Here is a 27,102-nt window from a genome sequence, read left to right as displayed (position 1 = left end):
TGTAAACGCTTTTCAATTGACTGCTGTTGGATTGATATTCTTTAATCCAGATCGATGAGTTTTGTTTTCTGTGGTGGATCCTTCAATCAAGATTAGGATCGTAGATTGTCGCGTAAAACGCCTTAGAGGTATTTTCTAGTGACTCGCCAGATTGTCAAAATGGACGTGAAGATTAGTGCTGGAACTAATTAGTTTTTAGATTTTAGGATCGTCAATTTTAAAACCAAATCATGCCGTGGGGAAATATGGTCAAAAGCACAATCGGGGAAAGTCAAAATTCAGTCTGGATTGTCACCAGAACCGCCTTTCCTTAATCTAGATAGTCACCGGAACACCAGATATCAGAATCGACACTGACTTTACAATCGAGATTATCAATGGGAAATACTTAAAATATCCTATAGTGCAAATGTTCGTAAAGTATAGACTTTTGGGTGGTGGGAGGGATGAAGAGCTTTCTCCGTATGACTGGTTCTTGAAAAGAAAGAAAATTTAGATTATTATATTAAGATTTTTTTGCACTGAATGTGAAGAGTACGTGAAGGGGGGTGATCTCCAGCCTCCTAAATATGAGCTTTTACAATTTTTTCGTTATTCATATGATCTGTTCGTTTTGGGTGGTCTTGCCGAGTCCACCCTTCCAATCATATATTTCTGTAAAAACATGCATGATTGAACCTCTTTCTCCATAAATATTTCTGGGATTGCAAGAGGTCATAATATCCATGCATCTCTGCCTGCTCCATTATGAATGTGCAAAATGTGTTCTTCGCACCAAGACATGGAAATGCCGCCATCTTTACGAAATTTATAGTAGGTGCGGAGAATTTTTGCACTCTTTTACGCTTGAACGTAAATTGCTTGCATGATAGATAGACGTATTCAGTAAACAACAATTCAACCATAAATTTCAAAAAATCGTCAAACCTTAAAGTTCTATGGCTGGCAGTGAAGGAAAAAAGAAAAAAAAGAATAATGAAAATATCACTGAAAAGGAAAATGACGAAGAGCCGCCCACCACTGATCACCAACTGAAAATAAGCTGGAGCATAGTGCCATGCGCAACAAAAATATTATCATAAATTTTCAAATTGGCCCAGAGACATCCATCTCATGGGGATAGATAGAAAATACCCATGAATCAAAAATGTTTTTGTAATTTTCTGAAAGCACTAAAGGATTGACACTTTTTAACTGGCTTAATCAGTGTATTCGAGGCAGCATGTGAGGCGGTCAGAGGATTGAAATCTGATCTGACTGATGGAATGAACAAAATTCGTTGCCAGAATTATAAGACTTAAAAATATGGAGTGAATGGTTCGTATGATCTCATGGAAACTATGTTTGAGTTCAATGAGAACCAATGAGATACGTAATTTTTAGGGGCACACCCATTATTCTTGACTGTTCCAATACTAGTGACTGATAATTTGGCCTGTGGTCATGAGAAATTGACATTAATCCATATTCATTCTTTCATTGTATGTGTGCTTCCCCCCCCCATCTATCATTAAAACATACTTTAAATAATTCCTAGTTCACAAACGGGACAAGGCTACCCAGGTCTGGGAATCTGTAAGGCTTTCAAAACATGGTAAGATTTGTTCGGGAAATCTTCAATAGGTTTTATTCAGTCCCATCTTTGTAATTGATGTTGCATTGACATCGGTAGAGCTGTTCCAAAAATTCTCCAAGTGTCCTTTCACGAAGCAATTTTCTTTTCTATTAGCCCATGTAATTTGGAATTTTCGTTATTTCACGCTTTTAAATTTCCTATTTCGTTCCGAGAATAGATGCTGAGTGCAAATGAATAAATTTGAAGGAGTTTTAAATCTTTACAGTAAAGTAATTTTTTCACTTACCATGGACTAACTGTCAAATACAAATATTTTTTTTTTTTTGCTTTCAAATTTTAGAATTAGAAATTGATTTTAAAATGCTCTAATCTCGATCGAAGGTTTTGAGGATTTTTACATTAATGGCATATACCAGGACACCAAAGGTCTCCAATGGAGCCATGCCGTGAACAACCCTACAAAATCTTGTACCATAGGCATAACTTACTCAGCCTTTAATAACTTATCTTAAAAATCGGAGTAATTATCTTAAGCATCTTAAAAATTGGAAAAATTAGACAAAATCGGGAATTCAAATTTTAATGTAAAACCTCCATATTTAGTTTTTACTAGTAAGTACCACCAAATAAAAAAAAAGAACTCCGGGTGAAAAATTGGCAAAAAATAAGCTAAAAGCGTGTAGCAGCATCAACTTAAAAAGATTAGCTTCCCTTTGATGGTGTAGCTGTCTTTACAAATCCAGAGATAGTTAATGTTATAATTTTACTAACGAAAAACGTTTAAAATTTAACCAATTGGTTTTACTTGTAAAATTTTTACGGTTCGACGGGCTGACTAAAATATGACACTGCCATTTTATAATTATAAAATTATAATATAATTTTATAATTATATAATTATAATTATAAAATATCAACTTTATAATTTTGAAGCTACCGAAAGAAAAATCTTTGAAGATAGCGGCTCGATTAGACCTAATATGGGTCCAGGGGAATTCTTTTTATTTTATACTATATATACTATATATACTTTATTTTATACTAATATACTATACTATAGTTTATTTCATTTATTAATGCTATAACTATGTCTTTAGTACTATAATATAAATTTAATGGCAAGGGAGTTCAACGAACGACAAATTTTAGGAGAAAATTTAAATAGTAAAAAAAAAAATTGGTGTTTCGGAGGTTGTAGGTTCGGGTTTCACTGAGGACACATTGTAATATAAAATTATCATGGTTAAGATTGAAGATGAACTTCTGCTTTAAATACTTTTGTTAATTTTTTTTTCTGTATGTATAAACCAAATTCCCTTCGTTGAAATTATTGAGACTATTGTTGGAACATCACATTGTTGAAAATTATTGAAAATTCCAAGCATGCAATTGATGCAGAAAGCGTAGAAAAGGTAGTGGTTTTAAATAGCCTTTATCAGAATTTTTTCATTAAATCGTTTGTGTATTCTTATTAATCAAATATGTACCATAAGTATTTTAGTGTAGAAGTCAGGACTTCACATATGATGAACACAACTACTAAGGAGAATAAAAAACGAGAATTTAAAAGAATTAAAAAACAGCATGGAGTTATAAAACGTAAAGATTAATACCTATCTAAGAAGTACTGTGTATCTTGTTTTAGTCCCTTCTCGCATACCTTCTTATTTCACTTATTTGACTTGTCACTATTCTTTTCAAAGAGCATGGGAAACATAAGAGTGGAAACTTTGGCGATATAACAAGGAAAGATAGGAGATGAAAACTACTAGCGCCAGACGCAGCGTAGTGGCTGGCGAAAACATTAAAATGTCTTTAAATAAGTAGAAAAAATTCAAGTCGAACTGGATAATTGGTAAAGGCCTAACCAAATAGTGCTGAAATCTCATAGTTCCCCATGCTCTTTGAGCCTGATCTGTATATTTATGTCACTTAAAAGTGAAGTCTTAAAAATCAAGTATTTGGCTGTTTAGGGTAGGCTAACCTACTGTTTAAGGCCTAGCGTATCCTATAAGGCCTAGCCTATTTGTCTATGATGGCAAAGGGTTATGTCTAGTTGCCTTGTTAACATAATTAGGCATAGTACATATTACTAGGCTTAATTTTGATGAGGGCAAATCATGGCTATTTAATTAGGCGTAAAAAATGCCAAAACTTCGTCAAACGCTAGATGGCGTTGGTATATATATTTTTTTTTACACTAGCGCCATTTTCCACTCTTATGAGTTACCAATACTCTTTGGTTGTGGTAGTAAATTTTATTGAATAGCTTTTTTAATGCTCGATTCTCATTGCATTTGATAAATAATCGTAGGTAGATTCATAGTAAGCCCAGTGGAATAAAAGCTAAATTTCTGGTTTAGCCCCGCGTGAAATTACGCAGTCCCGGTTTAGCATGTCATAGATGGCGGAATTCTGTTGCACAGGAACTCGCGTAGAGACTGTCAGTTTTTTGTGAACCAAACATCATTTGAGACGCTATTCCAGTCTTCATTTGAAGTAAAGAGCAAATATTTTTTGGGAAAGATCGCATATATTTCTATTTTTGGATTATTTAAACAGAATGATGCGTGTTCATGGGTCCTGTGGTTGTTGGTGTCCGTGGTATTGATTTTTTTCAGAAATGTAACTAAGCTTGGCATTCCATACTTTCTTTTATAGCGGGACTCGAATCTTAACCTTGAGAGAGTGAGGGCTCAGATTTTTTTTTGTCTTGTGGTAAGGGATGTGAAAATGAAAAAGCGCATTTAAAGCCACGATTCTTTTTCGGAGAAGATTCTTTAACCAATCTTGAAGTAAAAAAAAAAAAATAGTGTATTTTCATTTTTTATTATCTGCCACCAACTTAATTATTTAGAAATCACTTTTTGAGCAGCAAATTGGCAAGCAACGTTTCTTCGTATTAGTGCGAGATCTTGGAAAACCTATCAGAAACTGCTTTTCAGTGAAAATCCAAGTTTCAGTTATGCAAATTTCAGTATTCTCCCGACCCCTCAGAGAGGAATTCGGTATGTCGCGTTAAAAGGGTAAGTAAAGGTAAAGGATACGGCATTAGACTTTACAGTCCGTACCGGCGGTGCTGATCTCCGTTTCTTGGCCCTTCAGCCAGGAAGTGCAAGTTCCTCAGATTTCTCCAGGTACCCATTTTAGAGCTGGGTCGACTCTGGCTAAGCTTACAGAGTCACGCCACTGACCCCCGTCCCAAACTGAAGAATTGGGTGCACTGGGATTCGAACCCGCGTCCTCTCAGACAAGAGATCCCGAATCCAGCGCACCAACCCACTCGGCCAGGACGGCTCCTGTCGCGTTAATGACCTTTCCAACAAGTTCATCCAATACCACTCATCCGAGGATGTATCTCTACTTGTATGTTTGTTTGACAAGTCTTTACGGCAAACTGACCAAAATATAGCAGGGTCGGATTACTTACAAGAGGAAAAGCCCCGCGCTGAATTTTTAAAGAACAGATTGATATGAAGCTGGATTTCCATTTTTCAATGATCTTCTGAGATATGTTAGTTCTGAAAACCATGTTTTTTATTACTGGCGCCAGGCTTTCAATCGTGCATTCCAAATTGCCTTTCAATGGAAATCCAAGTTCAGTTGTGCTAATTTCCGTATCCTCCTCACGACAGTATATACTTGGATGTATCCGCTCGAGTGTCTCATTGAGGACAATTTAAATTCTAAAATTCTAATTATTGCCTTACTAAAAGCCTATTGAATGTCTATTAGACTCGAAGTCTATTGAAATTCGATCTGGCTTGTCGGGTGGCATTGTACTTTTGTTACTTCTGCTTTGATGAGCGTACGTAAAATGAAGGGAAAGACGAGTAAAGTATTTTACGTCATATTTTTCAAGTAAGCGCGTTTCATAGGATAAATTACGTTCCTTCAGTATATAAAACCGCTGGAAATGCCAAATTTATAAAACGTCACGTATTAACGCTAAATCAATTCCGCCTCAAATTCAGTCAGTAGCGGGGTTGTGCCTCTATTGCTAAGACATTACACCCCTTTATACTAGTAACAACAGCAGGACCTGTTGGAAGAAAGTCATAAAGAAGAAGAAACGCATGCCTGCTTTTGAGAATATATGCATCAGATTATCTTATTGTCAAATAATTTATTTTTAGATTAGTTTATACGAGATTTACCGGCATTAAATCATATGGTAGTTTTGGCATTTTAAACGCTAAATTTTCTCTCTGCGTACATAGGCCTTCTGTCATTTCCTTAATAATGGGCGCACACCTCTAGACTGTAAAAAAAAGCACTTCGTACCATTGGGACGACTACCGTTGCCTAATTTTGTTTCTTGGAGAAAGAAAAATTCATATTTTCAGAAATCCACTGATAAAAATGGCTGAAAACCCACTATTAACCACAATCCAAATGAAGTTTTAGTTTTCAGTGTTACATCGTAGGGATGCCAATTCGCAAAAATGTATGGAGAGGATAATGATCTTTTTAAAGAAGATGAAAAAGGTATTTGTAAGCGTTCTGGTGGAGTTTTTTTTATGAAAAATTCCAAAATCTCGGGGCAGGCATATGCCCCCCTAAGTGGTGCCTTGATATAGCGTCAATTAATTACAAGGAAGTCGAGTATACATAGTAACCTTTAAATATCCAGAAAATCAAAGCAAGGAATTTTGGGAAAATGCTTGAAGCGTAAATTTGACTACTTTTCTTGAATGACGAGAATTTAATGCTACAATTATTTAAGCGTTAATTTGGACTTTAGATTCAATCAATTTTTTTTTTTTGGCAGTGTATATCCGATCGGCAGAATTGACCAAAAAATTTCTTAGTAAATTTTAAGGCTTTAATTAAAAATAAAAGTAGTTTTTCAAAGTAAATGGCCTAGAACTCTCAGTAGGGATGTCATTTGAAAAGTAAGAGAGGTACCATGTCCAACCCGTCCCAAGCTGAAAAACCCTTCAAATATATGTTTAAAAAGGGATATTTCTTCAAAATTAAAAATATGGCTTTCTATGGTCTTAAGTAACTTCTTTTGGAATTCCTTTGTTAAACCTAATTGAGTTAAACGTATCTTGAGGTATCTTGATACCTACTGAAACTAATCTGTTATTTTACGATATTACGATTATTTTACGATTATTTTATTTTACGTTATTTATTTATTTTACGATTATTTATTTTACGATTATTACGATTATTTTACGATTTATCTGATGTTTAGCATATTATATGCTATGTCTGAAAAGTCTACTATCTACTTATATACTAATTCAGCACACACGTAGCAGAGATAACCTATTACAACTGCAAAATATACAATTTATAAAACGTAAAATATGACTTAACCACAGTCCAGGAATTCAAGTTTTTTCATAACTTTCTTAAAAATATACATTTTTGCATTATTTATTAAGCACAGTGAATCTGCAGTAAAGGAAATATGAACTTTCTCATCAACTAAAAGGAAGACAATAATCTAACGTTCATTTTTGAAAGATTTTGTTTCATAAGCTGAATTATTTTATGTTTGATTCATAATTTTTTTTTTTTAGCACAAATCTTTCTACGCTGCCTCCGATACAAGAATAAAACAAATTAACTTGGTAATGTGTTCAAGATACGACTCATGTCTACGCTGTGTCCGAGATCCCTACTGTGGCTGGGATAAAGAAACCACTTCCTGTCGTCCCTACTCCCCTGGGTAAGATATCACTCTCTTCTGCTTGGTACATTTAATTGTACAATTCACCATTTATTCTTATTTTAATATACGTTAATATACCATTTATTTTAATCAAGTAATTACCAATCTTAGCCAAAAATTTACTATTTGAAGGGCCGTATCTAAGAGTTTTTTCGGGGGGTGTTTTACACAAGGATTTTTTTTTGGGGGGGGGGTATACAAAGAAAAACGTCAAAAACGCATAAAAAATTTATTTATATCCATTTTTGTTACGGTTTTATGAGTCAGACAAACATTTCGGGGAGGGGGGTCGACCTCCCCCTTTGACGCAGCCTTGACGATTTGTAACTGTTTATAAGCACTAACTCAACGAGTATGGTTAACTTACAGTTTTGGAAATTGGTGTTATTGTCGAAAAAAAAACTGAACGTCATGTAGCATTTGCGTGTTTGTTTAGTTTTTTTTTTGGCTTTTTTTTCTTTTTTTCTGAGCGCAACAATAATGCAAAATTATTGTGATTAGTATAATGGGCAAAATAGGACATGAATACAAAATTCTAAACAAAAATTAAGTGTCGGGCGTGTACATTTAAAGGGCTTAATGTTTAGTTTAAAGGACCCCCAAAAAGTTCGAGAAACCTGATTCTATCTCCTGTAAAAAAATTTTCATGATATTGAAGCTCCACGAAAAATGTTTATAAAATGTATATGTGATCAGAAATTCCTTAAAGGTAGTCAGGCTGAACTTCGGCCTTCCAAATCTCTATTTAACCTACAGATTAGAACGATTTCTCTGGGTTTTGTTTTCGTTTCTATGTTTTTCAGTCTTGGTCTCCCAAGTTTTAACTTTTTTGGGGATTTTAATGTAAACTTTTTCTCCATTTTTGCGGGAATCCATTGAAGGAAGACTACTCTTCCTAGAAATTCTCCTCCTCCACTCATCTCCCTTCCCCTTGTGTATGTGATGGTTTTTACTGATCTATTTCTTATGCCTTTTAAGCATCTATTCCAAAAGTTAATTTTTGAAAGTGAAGTCTGATTACAATCTTGAAAAAGCACGAGGGAAGAAGGATAGAAAACGGGACAAGGTCTTCAACTTGTTCATCTCCAAACTTTTTATGGCTTTCCATGGCTTTTTATGGCTTTCTAGTTTTATCAGTTCACTCTCTTTTGATCTTTCATGACTGGAATTTACGGACTGAACAAACACCCTTTTAACGAAGTTCAATTTTCAAACTTTCATGATAATCGGAATAGGACTTCTTTAAGTTTGTCTATTTTTCTCCCTTCTTTATTGAATTTTTAGGCTATTTCTGTTTACACATATACTCCTTGAATTTGAATAATCATGAAAGATGGTAAACTAGCGGAACTAGGTAATAAATAAGTTCCCCTTTATATGATGCGGCATTGTAAATGGCACAACCAGTGTTTGGCCGTGTACATTTGTCAGGGTTCTGGGCATTTACCCGCCCCCCCGGAAAATAGCCCCCCACTTCGCTGAAAATATCCCCCTGGTTCTCTCAAAATCTTCCTACGAGAGCTTGTATTGTTCTTTATTTATAAAGAACAGGATAATTTTAGTAACAGAAAGGGTAATTTTCTTTATTCTCTCCTTTATTAGGTCTAGCACCATTTTGTAAACCTTTGCCGCTAAGTCTTACAGAAACCAATTGCTTCTTTTTCAATTTGGTTTATTCCATAAAGATAGGTTTTTTCCTAGAAATTGGCGAAACGGTTTTTAGGATAGCCTCAAGCTAAGCTCTTACAAGCAAGTAAAAATAACCAAGCCATGTTGCTATGGTAATGCCAGGTTGTCTATTTGATTGACAACGACCTCTGTAGAATCTCTCTTGTTTCAACTCAATACTGAATAAATATGATTTATCATTATTGCTCGTCTGTTTTAGACATAGAATTAGAGTTTAAAGAATAATAAAAAAAAGATCCATTTTTACCAATAGCTAACATTTCCCCTTTTTTTGAACACATTTGCGTTGGACTTCTTGGTTTAATTTTTTATTCATTTGACCTAGCACAAACTTTAAAGTTTTGGCTCCTTTTGACGCATGGTTATTGTAACCATTCAATAACTTTTACTTTGAACCTGTTTTCTATTTTTCTTCTTATTCTTTTCTTGTTTGACCTTTTTATTTTTATAGATTATTTAAGTCCTGTTTTGCACTGCCAAACTATTAAAAATTCGGTACTAACTATTCGTGGAAACGTGTTAATTGGAGGAAAATTTAAAAACTAGACCTTCAAATATTGACAAAGGTTTAAAATAGCATTTAAAACTTGAAAACAAATGTGAAAATGTAAAAAAAAAACTGTAAAATATGAAACGTGTTTCTAATTATTTCTTGAGTCTTACGTTCCGTGTGCAAGTTTTTGTAGTTCTACGGTTTATGCGCTGACTCCAAATGTTTCGACGTAAAACGACGATTTTGCTATTACTTTGTTAACTGATTTTTTTTATTTGCATTATTTTTCTTAGAAACAGGCAAAAACAAATCCAAAAATTTTCCTATTTTTTACAAAATTGATGGCAATGATGAAAGACCTAGGAGCAACGGCTAATTAGAGTAAAGCCAATACAGATAGTCTCTAAGAGGCAAAGTTCGCATAACTTTTTCAAAAGTTGCATAAAAATTATTCTTTTCACTTCTTGATACTAACGTCTATCATCCATCCTAGGGCAGAACTAAAGTAGACAGGTATACAGTAAGGGTAATTCAAATAATCTATCAGTTCTCTGAACCATTTGAAGGAAATCGGAGACCCAGAAAAGATTCAAAGATTTATGACCGACCATGTCCACGAGACTTTAAATGGGGGTTAAAATGGGGTGATTTTAAATTAAAATTAAAATGGGGGTGACTGAGATTTTTGGATTCATTCATGACGGACGATGTCCATCGGAAAACGAGGGGCTGACATATTTTCAAATATTTTGAGTTTTGCCTATTGGGAAAGCCTAAATAGGAAATAGAAGCCAATAACAAATTTCTTATTTGTTAAGCAAGTTTAAATTATTCTTTAAGAAAAACTCTTAAGTTAAATAATAATCCTTGGTCGGAGAATGAATTAAACAATTAAACAATTAAACAATTAAACAATTAAAACAATTAAACAATTAAACAAATGAAACCAATGATAAATGTATCTTGTCCTTTCAGTGAAAGTTACTGGTGTAGATTTGATGCAGATTTGCATAATTCAAAGGAAAACTAAGCCGTAAATGAAGAAACTTTAAAATTCCTCTTTTTTATTTGATTTTTTTTTTGTTTTACGCTTAACATCTATCAACAATGTTCCCCAACGCTTTTCAATTTGTTAGAGAAATTCGTTCGCAATTGCTGCTAAATTTTTTTATTATGAAACAGGCATTTATCCCTTCTTAAAAAGAAGGATTTTTTTTCTACAAGCAAACTCTGTTTTTTTTATGGTTAAAATGTTATTCAAATCGTCAATTTTATAATAATAATAAAAAGAGACTGTAATAAATAAAAGAAAAACATTTTAATACAAAATTGATAAAAAAACATTCCGAATATTCCCCCCGATTCAAACTCGGAAGCTTTTATGAACGGTTAAAAAAAATATTTAAACAAAAAACGAAAAAAAAACTAAGAAAACACACTAAACCTATACAAAAAACCATAAAACGAAAACGAAAAGAAGCTTCCTTGTGTGTTTTCTTTGTTGCTTTTTTTCAATTTCATTTAAGCTAGTTTCTTTGCTCTTTTTGTTTCTTTTTTTTCTGGTGATAAAGACTTCCGGATGTGAACCCGGAATGTTCAGATTGTTATTATATATTTTTGCATTTAAAAGCTTTTTTGTACTGTGTTATCTTCTTCAGTTTTTTTTTTCTTATTAATGTTTAGGACACTGAACTTCTTGGTTATTTATTTTAGTATAATTTATTCAAAATTTTGAATTTATTAATCACAATTCTGACATAAATGCAAAAGCCTGGTCTAATTCTATTTAATGGCTATTCAATATTTCAGTTAGATATTATTCTTTTATTGAATTATATTTTTACCTTTGTATTTTTAAATCTTTAATTTTATGTATTGCTTGATCTGTTTTTGTGTTAAAAAATGAAATTGAAGGCAAGTTTATTTTATTTATTTTTTTAACATAATGTGCTTCACTTTAGTGTTTGTTTAATAAATATGATCATAGCAAAAAAGACGAAAGCGTGGCTCCTTCTTTCATATGGCTATTCAGTTATTATTTTTCAATCGAATCATATTGTCCTCTTGTATTCTTGTTTTTCTATATTTTTTAATGGCTTGTTTTAGGTATCTAAAACAGAATAAGCAGACATGTTCCACCTTGTCCAAACAAAGAACCGCTTCAGATGCAAGGACTTTCAATAGATCAATCGTGCCTCAGAAACTCCTTTCTCCCCCCCCCCTCCCCACTACTGAATTTTGGTAGAAAACTAAGAATATTAAGCATCGTTTGAACCAGAATAATTCCAGTTTTTTTTTTATCTGTATTTAAGAAATATAATCCTAGAAAAAATGGTATTATTATTTTTCTTTTTGATTGAATTATCTTTTCCTCTTGCATTGCTGTTTTCTTCATATTTTTTAAATGACTATTCTATTTTAGGCTACTACAAAAACGGGAGCGAAAGCAAGTCGAGTCTTGTTTCTTATTTTATCGCTTATTTCAATCCAATAAATGTGATTGGTCATTTATCTTGACAATGCTCAAGCGTTTTAGACAGAGAATAAGGACCAAATAAAGAAAAATATAAAGTAGAAAGGGGAAGTGTATTTTTACTAGCCCCGAGGAAGTCATAAAAAGTTCCATCAGGCTCTGGATTACTCATTATTCTTAGGAAATACTTAAATTTGGATATATTTACATAGACAACACGGGAATTTTGGGCATGAAATGAGCTCAAGGGATAATCTTATTGCTATTACATTGTTTTTATGTGTATAGTCTTAGAAAATTGCTTACTTGTATTTAAATTCTTATATCCGTATGTAGTTAGTTTGATTCATCCAGTTCTTATCACTTTTTTTCAAAAAAAGGCGCCTATGCCGTTATATTTTACGCAAGTAGCCTATCACAAATTCATCTAAATCAGGTTTGGGTTGCATCTTTCGAAGGAGGGGTGTTCGTCAGAAAAATCGAATGAGACGCATCTATCTTGAAATTTTAGTAGGCATGAGTCGGCCCCCTTTTGGCTAAGTGCCTGGAATAACTTCTCAAAGATAAAATGAAAGCAGCCTATTTAACAGTTTTTCTTTCCAGTAAAGCTTAGTTTATTTTAATCCTTCCCTCCCCCCACTTTCTTTTACATACCATCGAATTTCTTTCTCTCATTCAAATAATTTGGATTTGTGTTGTGTTTACCCCTCTCACCCCGCATGGTGTCGGGAGTGTGTCTTTATTTTGCCTCTGTCTATGAGGTACTTTAAATTCAAAGTGTTAAACACATTACAAATTCGTTCACACTTTACGTTAGAGCACAGATACTTAGTTTATATTCTGCAGGTACAGTACACCTGTAACAAAACAAAGCTGGCGGGAAAATAGACTTAAGGGGGTTCGACCCCACCCCCTCGAAATGTTTGTCTGACTCTTAAAACGTAGCAAAAACGAATTTAAAAAAAATTATGATGCGTTTTAATTTTTATTTTGTAAAGCCCCTTAAAAAAAAATGCTAAATTCGGCCTTGCATATAGTGTTTTAAAGTTCCTTTTGTGGTGAGAATCCATTTAAGATCGACAAGTACCCTAAAAACGCCGAGAAAAGACACTATTTCTGTCTAGCCTTTTAGCCTGTAAAGTCATTTCATATCAGTTTATTAATATATTGTGAGTTAATTTGATTATATATTTGATGTAATTTACGTAGTAAGATATACAATATATTGACATTATAAAATGTATACAATATCTTAAACATTTATTAAATATATTGCACTTAATCAAGTTTATTACATGTCAGTATACTGCATACGAAATATTCTATATACTATATTATTAAATTAAGACGCTGTATATTATATTAAGTATATTATTATATTAAAAATCACTATTATGATAGATTTTATAACAGTTTCAGTAAGTTTGAGACAAAAGAAAGTCAATCGGTGTGAGATGATAATATTCTTATATCTGGCCTCTTTTGCAGTTTGCTCCAAGATGTCGGTAATGATAGTCAAGGAGTCTGTGAGGCATGTATAGCAAAGAAAAGGATGGTCGTTTCGTGGGGGCAAAGTGTTCACCTCGCATGCCCAATCAAAGGTCCTGAACCTTTGTTGCAAGCTCCTGTTGTCTGGTATCATTATAGCAAAGAAAGAGGTGGACAGTATCCTATTACTTTCAGGTGAGGGCTATGGTTCCACTACCTCTTACCTTCTAAATTGTATCTTTCAAATAGTATTCGTCTATGATGTTTCAAGTATTCTGAGGTGGAGGCATTATTCCTCCTCTCCATAACATTCCTCTGTTGCTAGGCGACACTTTTATGCGCGACTTTTTTTTATTACTTTAAAAGGTCGCCTAAATCTGCCTGCCAAATAAGTTTTTGAAATTAGACTTTGTTGTTTCTTTGTGTAGGCTTTTAAAACGTTTGGTTTATCCCCTTGGCACATTTGCTCAGTTGTATTTATTTAAGGAGAGGTTATGGAGACTGGGTATGATGAGGGGGCGGGCTCAAAAACTATCTGACAGAATTTTTCTAACCCTCAAAAAAAACTTTCCATATGTAGAACCTAATCTCCGGCTTGACTTGAAATATTTACTGATAAATATTTTACTAGTTGAACATGATTATTTACCGATAATTTACCAATAAATATTTTAATCATTGAGTTACTAATTTAAAAAACGTCTTAAATAAATATTATATAATAGATTTGATAAAATTTTATAAACAAATATAGATATTTAAATATTAAAAGAAATTATATAATATTAATGGATATACTGTATTATAATAAATAACTACAAAACGTCCTTTAATTGATCCTTTAACTACAAATGGTCCTTACAGAAATTAAATAAAAAAAAGTTTTTTTTTACTGAAAGTAAGGAGCAACATTAAAACTTAAAACGAACAAAAATTATTCCGTCTAGTAAAGGGGTTCTCCCCTCCTCAACACCTCACTCTTTACGCTAAAGTTCGACTCTTTGTCACAACTCTACTTTTTAAAACAATAAAAAAAAACTTTAGCGCAAAGAGCGAGGTGTTGAGGAGGGGACAACCCCTTTTACTATACGGAATAATTTCTGTTCGTTTTAAGTTTTAATGTCGCTCCTTACTTTCAGTTAAAAAAAAACTTTTTTTATTTAATTTCTGAACGTTTTTCAATTAATGAATGTTTTGATTTTGACTCTCCGCACATAATTAAAACTAAATTTGCATATTGTTTTTTTTTTGGCTAAATGGCTTTCTCATAGTTTTAATCGGAAGATTTTGAGAAAAAAGTAGCGGGGGAGGAGGCCTAGTTGCCATCAAAATTTTTTGATTACATAAAAAGGCAACTAGAACTTTTAATTTTTTACGAACGTTTTCATTAGTAAAAAAAATACTTAACTTACGAATTGACTTACGAAGCTAACTCCTATATTCGTATGTTTTTGTTACGTATATTAGGGGGTTCACCCCTTCGTCAATACCTCGCTCTTTACAATAAAGCTTAAATTTTTCCCGATTCCTTAAGAATGACCCCTGAATCACAAAGGCCGTAGAATAAATAGTCAAAATTAGTAAAAATACTTTAGCGTAAAGATCTAGGTATATTACGAGGAGTTTAACCCCTTATATGCGTAATAGTTTCTGTTCGCTTTAAGTTTTAATGCTGCTCCTTACTTTCAGTTGAAAAAAACTTTTCATATTTATTTTCCATTATTTTTATTTTTAATTTTTTTTAATTATCTTTTTTCCGTTATTTCATTTTTTTAATAATGCTAGAAAATCTAGCGCCCCTTTCATTGAAATTCTCTTCCCCCATAACAAATTCCTCCATGGAAAGATCCTCCCATGTAACCCCTCTTCAACTTCTCCCCCCCCAAACCAAAAAAAAATCCCTGTAAAAACCTCTGTACACTTCCCAATAACCATTACTATATGTAAACACTAGTCGAAGTTTGTAACTTGCAGCCCCTCCCACGGGGACTTTTGGGGAGCAAGTCGTCCCCAAAGACATTGTTAATAGATTTTTCGACTATGGCAAATAAAATGGCTATCTCAGAATTTTTATCCGGTGACTTTGGGAAAAAAATGAGCGTGAGAGGGGGCCTAGGTGCCCTCCAATTTTTTTTTATCACTTAAAGAGGGCGCTAGAACTTTTAATTTCCGTTAGAATGAGCCTTCTCGCGACATTCTAGGACCACTGAGTCGATAGGGTCACTCCTGGGAAAAAAACAAACAAATAAACACGCATCCGTGATCTGTCTTCTGGCAAAAAATCCAAAATTCCACACTTCTACATTAGGGTTTTCCGATACGCTGAATCTGATGGTATGATTTTTGTTAAGATTGTATGACTTTTAGAGGGGGTTTTCCCACTATTTTCTAAAATAATGCAAATTTTCTCAGGATCGTAACTTTTGATAAATAAGACTAAACTTGATGAAGCTTATATATTTAAAATCAGCATCAAAATATGATTCTTTTGATTTAACTATTGGTATCAAAATTCCGTTTTTTAGACTTTGGGTTACTATTGAACCGGGTCGTCCCTTACTACAGTTCGTTAACACGAAATGTTTGATCTTTAATTCCAATTCTTATACTTAAGGGGTCCGTGCTCGTGGCGCAATCTTTTATCTTAATCATTATTCCTATTACTGAGCATCCAATAAATTGATCAGTACATTTTTTTTTCTTCTTAATTTTCCAGGCCAGACAAGTTCATCAAGACTCATGAACAAGGTCTTGTAGTTCTTTCTGTTTCTGAAACAGAATCAGGGCGTTACGATTGTCGACTTGGATCTGACACTCTATGTTCATATAATATAACAGTAGACGCACACCGCTGCACCGCTCCATCCAAAACACATGACTATCAAAGAGTTTATGCTGATTGGTGCAAAGAATTCGAAAAATATAAAACAGCTATGAATTCATGGGAGAGGAAGCAAGCGGTAAGTCTTTTTTTTTTACTTATTTTATTTTTTAGTTATTTGAATTATTTTTAGTTATTTTAGAACTTTTTTGTTATTAATGAATTGGTCTTAAAATAGATCTGACAGTGTATAAGTTAACAGAAATTTGATACTTAAGAGCAGTGGTTCCCAACCGATTTTGGGCGATGCCCCATCTTGGCATTTCCAATATCATGATGCCTTCCTCATGATATTTAATTTTTATTTATTCAAAATTTCATGTGTTCACCTCAAGGACGCTTAAAAGACCATTAATGTGGTATATTTTTGGTTTGCCTTTTAGGCATATTTTATACTAATGAAAAATTTTGTCTGAATACAGTATCTTTTATATGATGTATAACGTCATTGCAATAACATCATGTATCTTTTTCGCTCTATAAATGCATTTGAATACGACGTTATTCACATTAAAAATGTTCTTTTTTTCAAAATTAGGGCTCTAGAGTATAGTTGGCAGGAGGAACTTCCTGCACATGACCCATCAAAATATCGCCAGGCCCCACTGGTAGGATTTGAGCCCCTACTACGTTAGAATCACGGCTTACGAGGATTCGATACCTTGGAAATCATTTTACGAGTCTCAGTGTCGGCTGACCGTCTCAAAGACAAAGTGCTCATTAGTGAATGTTTACAGCGCCGCAGCTCGGTGTGGTACTGGGACACCACAACTCCATAGCAAATTTTGTAACAAATTTATAGGAGGTTTTATATGTGTCAACAGTTGAAAAGGGCTAGTTTAGAATAAAGCAAACGTATAATATAGTAATTGTTAAACAAAGTGCCTTCTATGCAATTTACGTACAGCATAAGTAATGTGCACCCTGTGTCCGCAAGGTTTTCAATCAAGGCGAAGAGTACAGCTGGGGACTCCCAAAGCTGTCAAATTACTCAAATGATACTTCCTTTGAGCGGATTTTTAATGTTTTCCAAACAGGCATGCTATAATATTTTTAGGTACTGCCCTTTCATGAACTTAAAAAAAAATTATTCCCCGTTCAATTGAAACAATAAAATTGACACTTTCTAGTAAGTTTCAGTAAATCTGAATATTTCTTCTCTGCCACAAAACTTGAGAAGTTAGATGGTTTTTTAAGATATCTGTGAAAGTAGGTGTCGGCTTCTAGTTTCCTGTCATTTATTCGGATATCTTATCCAAGCTCAACAAATTGTGACAATACCGCCAAATCAATTCTAAGCAGTTTGGCTATCCAAATTAAACAATTTGTAATGAACGAGATAGGGTGATCCTTTAAGGGATAGAATCCCCTTAAAAGGTTTTGGGTAAAATTTCTGTGCGATGCGTTCTCACCTTTCTTTGCAGTTTACTGATAGATTTATTTATTTGAAATTATTTATTTGTGTAAGCTGTTTGTTTTCATATTTTAAGTTTTTTTAATATTTGACCTAGAAACATGTGCAGGGTAAGGTGGGGATTTGGATCCCAACCCTCCCTCCCTAGGTTTCCCCAAATTACCCTCCCCTCTGAAAAATTACTACCTACGGGCCTGTTCCAATCTCTCTAGTAAAAAATGACCGCCTTGATGCGATTCAATTTTGTCCGTAATGGTCCTTGAGGATGCATATTCCTGTGGAAGGGGATTAATTGTCCTCTGGCTATTGTGTCCTTAAAAAGGGCACCAGCATTCATGATTTTGGTTTGATATGATCACTTATTTTGAAAAAAAAAAACAAAAAAAAACCAGACAAATATACATGCACCCATGGTATAAACAATACGAAGTTTTACATTTTGATGGTGCAGTTTTTGTAAAAGAATTAATATATTTTGGGGATTTTCCCCATCCCATTTTTTTCCGAAATTATACAAATTTGCTTATGCTGATAAAAGAAAAATTGCCAAAGAATGTTCTTTTCGGCCATCTAGCTTGGGCCAGACAAAAAGTAGGCCATTCCGAATGGGGTGAGAAGATGCCATAAGAAAGGATTTAAAGGAAACTGAAGCTTTTTGGGAGAGGGTAAAGATTAGAGCTTTGAAAAGATTGGGGTGGAGCAGTAGAGTGCGCAGCTGTGTTGGCCTCAGATGCCTTGGCACTGTAGTGAGTTGCTACTAGTAGTAGTACTGGTAATAACTAAAAGCTGAGCACGCCTGTTGAGCTACCCCTCTTTGTGTTAGTGAAACAGTTAATGATCAATCTCTGATTATATCACCTTCTTATTTACTTTTAATACAGTTATTGTGTTCCTACTTTCTTTCTTTATATCCCAATTGTTCTTTTTTTTTTGCCACTTTATATTGCTTATTTTAATTTGCTTCCATTGACAACGCCATCTAATTAAGGCTCTTCTTCTAGCAATGCTTGACAAAGTTAAATCAGAGTACGAATCAAAACACTCACCCCAACGACATCTTTGCTAGAAGTCCTCTCGTTTAGATTGAATTATGTCGAGAAAGAACCTTATTTCAAAGAAGAAGAATTGAAGTGCGCAAAACATATCTCTAGCCTTTCTTAACTTTCCCGTGAACAAAGACGAAGTGTGTATAAATTTTTACTTTTGTGAAAACAAAATAGAGGAATGCATTCCATGGCGACAGATGGCTCTGTGTATAACAGAAAAACATGTGTGTTTTAGAACGTTGAAAGTTGAGCAGCTATTAGTGACTATTTTATGCTATGTTTATATAATTAAGTTGCATTGATAATAGAATGTGATCAGTTTTTAAATAATAAACGCCTCATTTTTTATTAGAACCTTGATATCACTATCACTCAGTTTAGATGTTTCCCACAAATCTAATGAAGTTGGTCAGTTTTAAATTTGATCAGTCGATAAAGCTCCACTATAAAAAAAAAATTCATCCTTCTAAATAATAACGTCACATTTTTCTATACCACCAATTCTCGGCCCCCGAAATTTCGAACAACTGATCAGTTTGGAACAAAGAGTCAGACAAAATCCTCTTGATTCCGGTGTGACAATATAACAGCAGAATTTACTTTTACTATGCACATCACATGATAAGTTGACGACAGTTAAACTCCCTCTACCCCACATATCCTTCTAAACAATAAGCGCCTGATTTCCTTTTAATGATCTATTGAAAGAGCAATACCATGAACACTTGGCCCAAAAGGTAGTGATAATTTTGATAAAATTGATCAACTACAAACACGATCTGTAGACAAAGATCACCACAATAAATTAATACAACTCTTAGAAAGTGAAAAATAAACCCTTTCATTTCTCATTATTTATGAAATTTATTGAAAGCTTGATTCCATTAAAAGTCGATTCAGATGCTACTCAAACATTTGATAGAAGATGTTCAACTGCGAAAGCGAAGAAATTTCATACTTTCTAATTAATTTTAGAAAGAATTTATATTATGATACAAAGGTAGGTATTTATACGATGATAATTGGCTTTTATTTAGCACATCGCAATTTAATTTAATGACATTATGTTCGCTTAGTCCCCTCCTCTGTCCCCTCTCCTCTTCTGAGTAATAAATATCTCATTTTTCTGTAATTTGTTGGAAGCTTAATATCATATATACTCGGCTAATAAATTTGATAACAGTTAATCAGTTGAAAATGTGATCAGGTAACCATCTCCAAAAAAAACGTACAAGACTTTCTAATTTATTTTGAAAAGAAAAATTCATGATAAACCTCTCGTTTCTGGTATGAAGACATAATAATAGAATTGGTTATTATTTAGTATATCGCAAGGTGAGTGAACTACAGGTTGCTCACCAAGCTCCCACACCCCCTTTTCGGATGTTTGAATACTAAATGTTTCATTTGTCTATAATTTATTGGAAGCTTGATATCATTTATACTTGGCTCAGATGATGCTAACCAATTTAATAAAGTTGAAGAGTTGCAAATGTGGCCAGTGGATAAAGATTCCTGGTAAAAATAACCTATTTTGGGATCATTAAAAAAGCTTCATTTTTTTATAATGCTTATTAATTTATTGCATAAAATTCCGTAAAAAAACAAATTATGTTTTGTGTTATTTTGCCTTCTTCTCTGACCTACGTTTAAATAAATAAATAACTCCTTTATTCTCCATAATGGCATAAATACACACTAACATCAGACTGTCAATGACGTGTTAAGATATTTATTTGCAGTAATGCAGTTTATTTGCAGATTTATTTGTTAATAAAGTTTATTTGCAATAAACTTAAAAAAACTTTCGGAAATTGAAATTACGCACAAAGTGTAAGGTAATGTGTAAAGTAAGGCGTAAATTATTATAATTATCAGTGGACCGAATTAAAAGGTGGCTGACCTAGCTTTTGAAGACCGACCGATCAAGTTAACGGCCCGACGTAGGGCTACAGTTGTAAATCCCACACATAATCATGGGGAATATCTCAGTATTTCAGACGACAGATATTCGAAGCCAAGGTCAATCGTCAGGTAATGTGGTCTTTCTTTCAGGGTCTGCAGACATAATACCTTGAAATTATTTTCATCAATAGGTAGGTATAGGTAGGTATACATTTATTCAGAAAAGAAAACAAACACTATTCGCCATTCGCCTGCCAAGAAAGGCAATAAGCTTGTAAAGGCAAGCGAGGTTATCACCCTCAGATAATTAAAAACACATTCATATCACGCTACTCAATACAAAAGAAACTCAACTGATGAAGGAAGAAAGGAGAAAAAGAGAAAGAGGAAAAAGACAAGAAGAAGACAGATAAAAAAAATCAACAGAAATTAACAGCAAGTAAATCAGGGAAATGCCTTGAATAAAATGACAACCTGGAACAGGGCAATTCACGAGATAAAAGAAACTTCTTTACCCGTGACTTGAAAGCCAGAAGACTAGGCGCATTTTTCACACCCTCGGGCAAAATATTCCAAACATGGGGACCATAATGGCGAATCACAAAAGATGCCCGAGTAGTACTCCTAAACTCATGAGTTAAGTTGTCAGCTTTTCTTGTATTATGATCATGATGGTCTCTATTACAAGTAAAAAGATTTTCAAAAGCAGGGGTGAGCAGGTGATTCAAATATTTATACAAGAAAATCGCAACCTGGTAATCACGAATTTGAGATACATCCATTAACTTATTCTTTTTAAAATGCTCATGATCAGGAACATTATCAGAATCATAAAATTCCGATAATAATTTTACAGCTCTATTCTGAAGTTTTTGTACCCTTTTGAAACATGTTACAAAATTACTTGCCCATATAGAGCATCCGTAGCTAATATATGGATAAAAAATAGAAAAATAAATCATTTTTAGAATCTTTTTTGGGACTAGATTTTTAATTCTTCGCATCACCCCTAGACCTCTGCTTAATTTTTCAGCTATAGCATTTGAATGGTTTTTCCACGACAGGTTTTCATCAATTAAAAACCCCAAATATTTTGTTGTTGCTACTCTTTTTATCACATTTCCTCGAACCATGATTTGATCACTTGACGAAAGTCTTGAGAATATCATGAAAATAGTTTTAGAAAAGTTTAGGGTTAACAAATTTTGTTGAGAAAAATTTAGAAATTCAGAGACAGCATTATGGATTTTATTATACAAAACATCAAGCCAAGGCGCAGCTAGAAAGAGCAAAGCGTCATCTGCAATTAGGATGACATTAGCCTCCAACAGGTAATGCTTCATTCGATCAATAAAGATGATGAAAAGGAGGGGTCCCAGGATTGACCCTTGTGGGACCCCGCACTCTATTTTCTTTTTTGAAGATAAAAATGATCCATTCTGTACTATCTGATACCGGTCATGTATACATGATGAAAACCACTCAAGGCTTGAACCCCTCACCCCAATCGAGGCAAGAACTTGAATAAGCCCTGAGTGGTCCACCGTATCGAACGCTTTTCTCATATCCAAAAACACAGCTGCAGGTATAAGACCAGCTTCAAATGAATCATTAATCCAATCAACCAATTTAAGAACTGCCATATCTGTAGATAGCCCTTTTCTGAACCCAAATTGGTTTTCCATTAGAATTTTTTTCTTTTCAATATAATTACTTAACTGTGCATGTACAACTTTCTCATATAGCTTAGAGAAAAATGGAAGAATAGATATAGGTCTTCGATTCGATGGGTCATCTTTTTTCCCTCCTTTATGAAGAGGAACCACTCTTGCAATTTTTAGTGCTTTCGGGAAGACTCCATGATCCAGAGAAAGGTTGATGAGGTGCGTCAAGACAGGTAAGACACTCGTTTTTGCGGCTTTTATGAGTTTCAGCGAAAACTCATCCATCCCACTAGAACTCGATTTCATCGTATCCAGGAATTGTGCCAATTCCAGTTCCAAACATCTTGCAAATTCAAAGGAATTCTCACTTGCAGGCTGTCTTTCAATAACAGATCCAAAACTCACAGATGTGCGTAAGCTAGCCCGCGCTTGATCGCAAAGTCTTTTTCCTTCATTTGCAAAATAATCACACAGAAATTCCGCTATGTGTTTAGAATCAGTAAGACGACCTTCCGTCGTCTCCATGGCTCTCACCTCCTCCCTGCTGTGAAAATTACCCAAAAGTTTATTTATTGTTTTCCATGTATTTTTCATATTACCTTGATTTTCATGAAATTCATTTTGGAAATGAAGTTTCTGAGCTTTCCGTTTTACTGAATTTAAAATATTCCGAAACTTTTTGAATTTTATAAAATTATCATTTGAACGATCCATTAAATAATTCACATAAAGTTGGTTTTTCTTCTTTATTGAAACTAGAATGGCTTTTGTTATCCATGGTTTCTTAGGAAAATTTCTATTAGGGTTAATTTTCCGTAAGGGACATGTTTCATTCATTACATTAGTCACTATCTCACTGAAGAGGTCATATGCTGCATATGGACACTTTTCCTCTATTACACGCGAAAAATTCGTTTCATCCATCTTATTTGCAAAACTGTTTAGGTTTTTACTTTTCATTTCACGGTAAAACGATGCCTTTGCACACCGTTTATTTTCCTTTGACTGATTCAGCTTTATTTTACTTATTAAAACAAGGTGATCCGACCCGTCATACACAATCACATCTGCTTGGGATCTTTCAAGTAATTCACCATTAACGAAGAAATTATCAATTAAGGTGGCCGAAAGATGCGAAATCCGAGTTGGAATAGTTACAAGAGGAAAACTATCATGTGACACCATCATATTAACAAAATCTGAGCTATTCACTTTTTTTAGTAAATCAATATTAAAATCTCCCATCATAAATTTATTTTTATTTTCATTGTTAATTTTATCTAATAACAATTCAAATTCATCAATAAAAAAACTAATATCACATGACGGATTTTTGTAAATTAACCCCAAAATCAATTTTTTTTCCCTTCATTTTTTATTTCTATGAAAAGGGTTTCGATCCTACCTTCCAGCCACAGGGAGAGGTCATCCCTAACCCAATATTGGGTACCATCATTTATCAAAATACATAGACCGCCCCGCTCCATGGTTGTCCGTTCTCTTCGCTCGCAAACATATCCCGGAAAAGAATAATCCCAGGGCAGTGATATGCTAGAAACAAATGTCTCACATAGGCCTACAATATACGGTTTCTTATATAGTAAACTTAAAATCTCACATAGAGGAGAATATGCCGTTCTTAGACCTTGACAATTCCAGAACACGATCGCTCTTTCATCTGCACTCACAGGTTTTGAATACTCATAAAGATTATTCGGATTCACATAATTACTTGGGCGACAATTCAGCGAAAAATTATTGATGCAATCATCATCCCCCGCAAGTGTGTCACGAGCTTGGCTTCCAAGAATAAACCGGTTTTGTTCAAATTCATTCAAAGCGTCATCATATCTATTCACGCTCATTTAAGGTCACTATTTAATAATAAAAAAAAAAAAAAAAAAAAAAAAAAAAAAAAAAAAAAGTCTGATAGGCAGAAAGAAGAAGGAAAAAGAAAGAGATAAACATGAAAGAAACTGACATTTTGGCTATGAAATGCAAAGAGGAAAACAAACATACAAGTAGTGCAACAACATAATTTCATAACTCAAAATTACGCGGTCGGATTCGGCAAACGGACCACTTCAGCCATAGTTCTGATTTTACGGATCACTCCTACTGAATCTTTTCCAAAAATTGTCCCGTTGTTCGACCAAACATTTCTGTTTCCGAGCTTACCTTTAGCCAAGTCAAGAATCTGTTTCTTTTTTGATGTTAGGGACTCGGTAACAAATATTTCCGACCGAGCAAGTTTTGACTTACATGAAAACACTTTTCTTGCAGTTTCAGCAGACTTGAACAAAACCAACACAGGCGCAGGACGCTTTTTGGCATTTACAATGGTGTCCGAATCAGTAAAATGTGCACGAAATTTAAATACAGAAACTATTGCGGTCGAAGAAAAATCAGAAATCTGCATTTTATCCGTAATCACATTCAATATACACTCAGAGATGGTAAGACCCCCACTTTGTTCAACACCATGAAATACAAGCTGATTTTGTCGCTTTTCCTGCTCCATATCATCAAGACGGGTTTCAAGCTGTTCAGTCCTGTTTTCTAGGGCTAGGTTTGCGTTTTGGAGAGCCCGTACTTTGTTTTCAATCTCATCAAACTTGGTCGAATACTGAACTAGTATAGAGTCGTGAATCTGAGAAACAATAGAGTCAATGATATCCGCACTATTTGATAATCCAACTTTTTCACGTACTTCTTTTTCTATATCATTTCGGATATTGGATTTTAGCGTGTCCAAATCCAATAAGGCAGAATTTATTGAATTCGCCGATGTATCTGGTAAACTAGAACCACTAGTCTCGAGATGCTTATCAGGAAAATCAGCTAATTCGGCAAAAGCGTTTGCAACGCCTAATTCGTTTTTCTTCTTGGCCTCCTTTGAAATGTTAACAAAGGCCGAAAGCTGTGAGGCTGTTGTTGTCACGATTTCATGGCTTCCATAACAAAATACAACATAGGATATTTTTTTGTTCTTGGCCTGAATTATATCCAACACTCGACAATAACATACTGAAATTCGGAAATGATTTTGCATGTTGGCTGTTGGACACCCTCGATTTATCACTTTGAGTCAAAGTCAGGCGAGGGCATTACACCGAGCAAGATTGTTCTGCATTTGATCTAATTTAAGTCCCAAAAAGTAAACCTTATTTACTTGGGAGGAATTGAGAACCGCCACAATGCAGCAAACTACTGTAACCACAAGGCACATTTTTAAACTACAGACGGAGAACTGTTTCAGGTTACTTTCAGCCGTTGCACTAAGGAGTCCGACCTTGTCGTTAATAGTGAGACTGATGTCTTCAATAAGTCTTTAAAAGACATTCTCTTACAGTACTTTCAGGTAAGCTTACTGTTAATTCAACATCACTGAGGTCACGCGTCAGCGTGGATAATATTTGCTAGAGTGAAGGCTGGGTAAACTACTACTACTACTACTACTAATAACTCACTGCAGCACCAAGCCGCCTGAGGCCAACACAGCTACGCACGTTCCTCCTCCAACCTAATCTATTTAAAGCCTCCCTCTTTACACCCTCCCAGGAAGTTCCCATTTCCTTTAAATCGTTATTTATGACATCCTCCCAACCCGGACAAGGACGACCTGCTTTCCGTGTAGCCCCAGACGGTTGGCCAAAAAGTACAATCTTCGGTAATCTGTCATCCTTCATCCGTAGAACGTGGCCTAGCCATCTCAACCTTTCTTTCATTATAGCCCCAGAAAGCGGGATTGAACCACACTTTTCGTACAACCTACTGTTTGAAATACGGTCAGTCAGCCGGGTACCCACAACAATCCGTAGGCAATTTCTCTGGAAAACATCTAGTAAATTTTCATCTGCTTTTCGGAGTGCCCATGCTTCAGAGCCATATTTGACCACTGTCATCACTGTAGCTTCCAATATTCTAATCTTGGTTTGTAGGCTTATCTTTCTATTCTTCCAAACTTTTTTTAACTGTGAAAAAACACCCTGAGCTTTAGCTATTCTACTTTTAACATCTTCACTGCTCCCACCATCTTTACTAATAATACTGCCAAGGTAACTGAAGCTCCCAACCTGATCAATGTTTTCTTTACCTAATGTCACCTGTTCATCTTCACTTATTCCTAGCCTTAGTGACTTAGTCTTCTTAACATTAATTTTCAAGCCTATTTTAGCACCCTGAACTCGTAAAACCTCTAAAAATTCATTCATTTTGCTCACACTTTCATCTAATATGCTTAAATCATCAGCATAATCTAAGTCCAGGAGCGTTCTTCCTCCCCATTTGATTCCATGGTCTCCAATTGCCTTTCCTGTGCTCCTTAAGACGAAGTCCATCAAAATGATCCATATAAAGAGGGATAGAACACAACCCTGCTTAACTCCTGATTTAATACAAAACCAGTTGCTAACCTCATTTCCTACCTTAACCGCAGCAGTATTATTCTCGTACATAGCGCAAATCACTTTAATGTATTTTTCTGGCATACCATATAACGATAAGACCTTTGTTAACGCTGTTCTATCAACAGAATCGAAAGCTTGCTCATAATCGATAAAACTAAGAACCAAAGGCGTTTGACAACGAAGGGACTTCTCAATTATTAACCTAAGAGTGAAAACATGGTCGACACATCCTCTACCTTTTCTAAAACCCCATTGTTCTTCCCTTGAAACTTTGTCTACAGCATGTCTCAGTCTAAAAAGTATCATATTACTTAGTAATTTGCTACCTACAGAGACCAGACTAATGCCTCGATAATTACGACACTCACTCTTGTCACC

The 27,102-nt window shown here is 34.4% G+C and overlaps 1 protein-coding gene across 1 annotated transcript in view; it reads left to right on the top strand.

Annotated features, from left to right (window-relative positions):
- LOC136031487 (semaphorin-2A-like) overlaps window positions 1-19,100 on the top strand; it is a gene marked incomplete in the record, with an annotated part of 365,554 nt that extends 346,454 nt beyond the window's left edge. Inside the window, 4 exon segments of the mRNA XM_065711124.1 lie at window positions 7,111-7,259; window positions 13,406-13,600; window positions 16,122-16,365; window positions 18,702-19,100. Of these exon segments, the coding sequence (XP_065567196.1) occupies window positions 7,111-7,259; window positions 13,406-13,600; window positions 16,122-16,365; window positions 18,702-18,782 (669 nt within the window).
- Window positions 19,101-27,102: the final 8,002 nt, after the last annotated feature.

Source organism: Artemia franciscana, chromosome 9 (assembly GCF_032884065.1).
Source record: "Artemia franciscana chromosome 9, ASM3288406v1, whole genome shotgun sequence".
Lineage (NCBI taxonomy): Eukaryota > Metazoa > Arthropoda > Branchiopoda > Anostraca > Artemiidae > Artemia > Artemia franciscana.
This window is presented reverse-complemented; position numbering and strand designations above follow the sequence as displayed.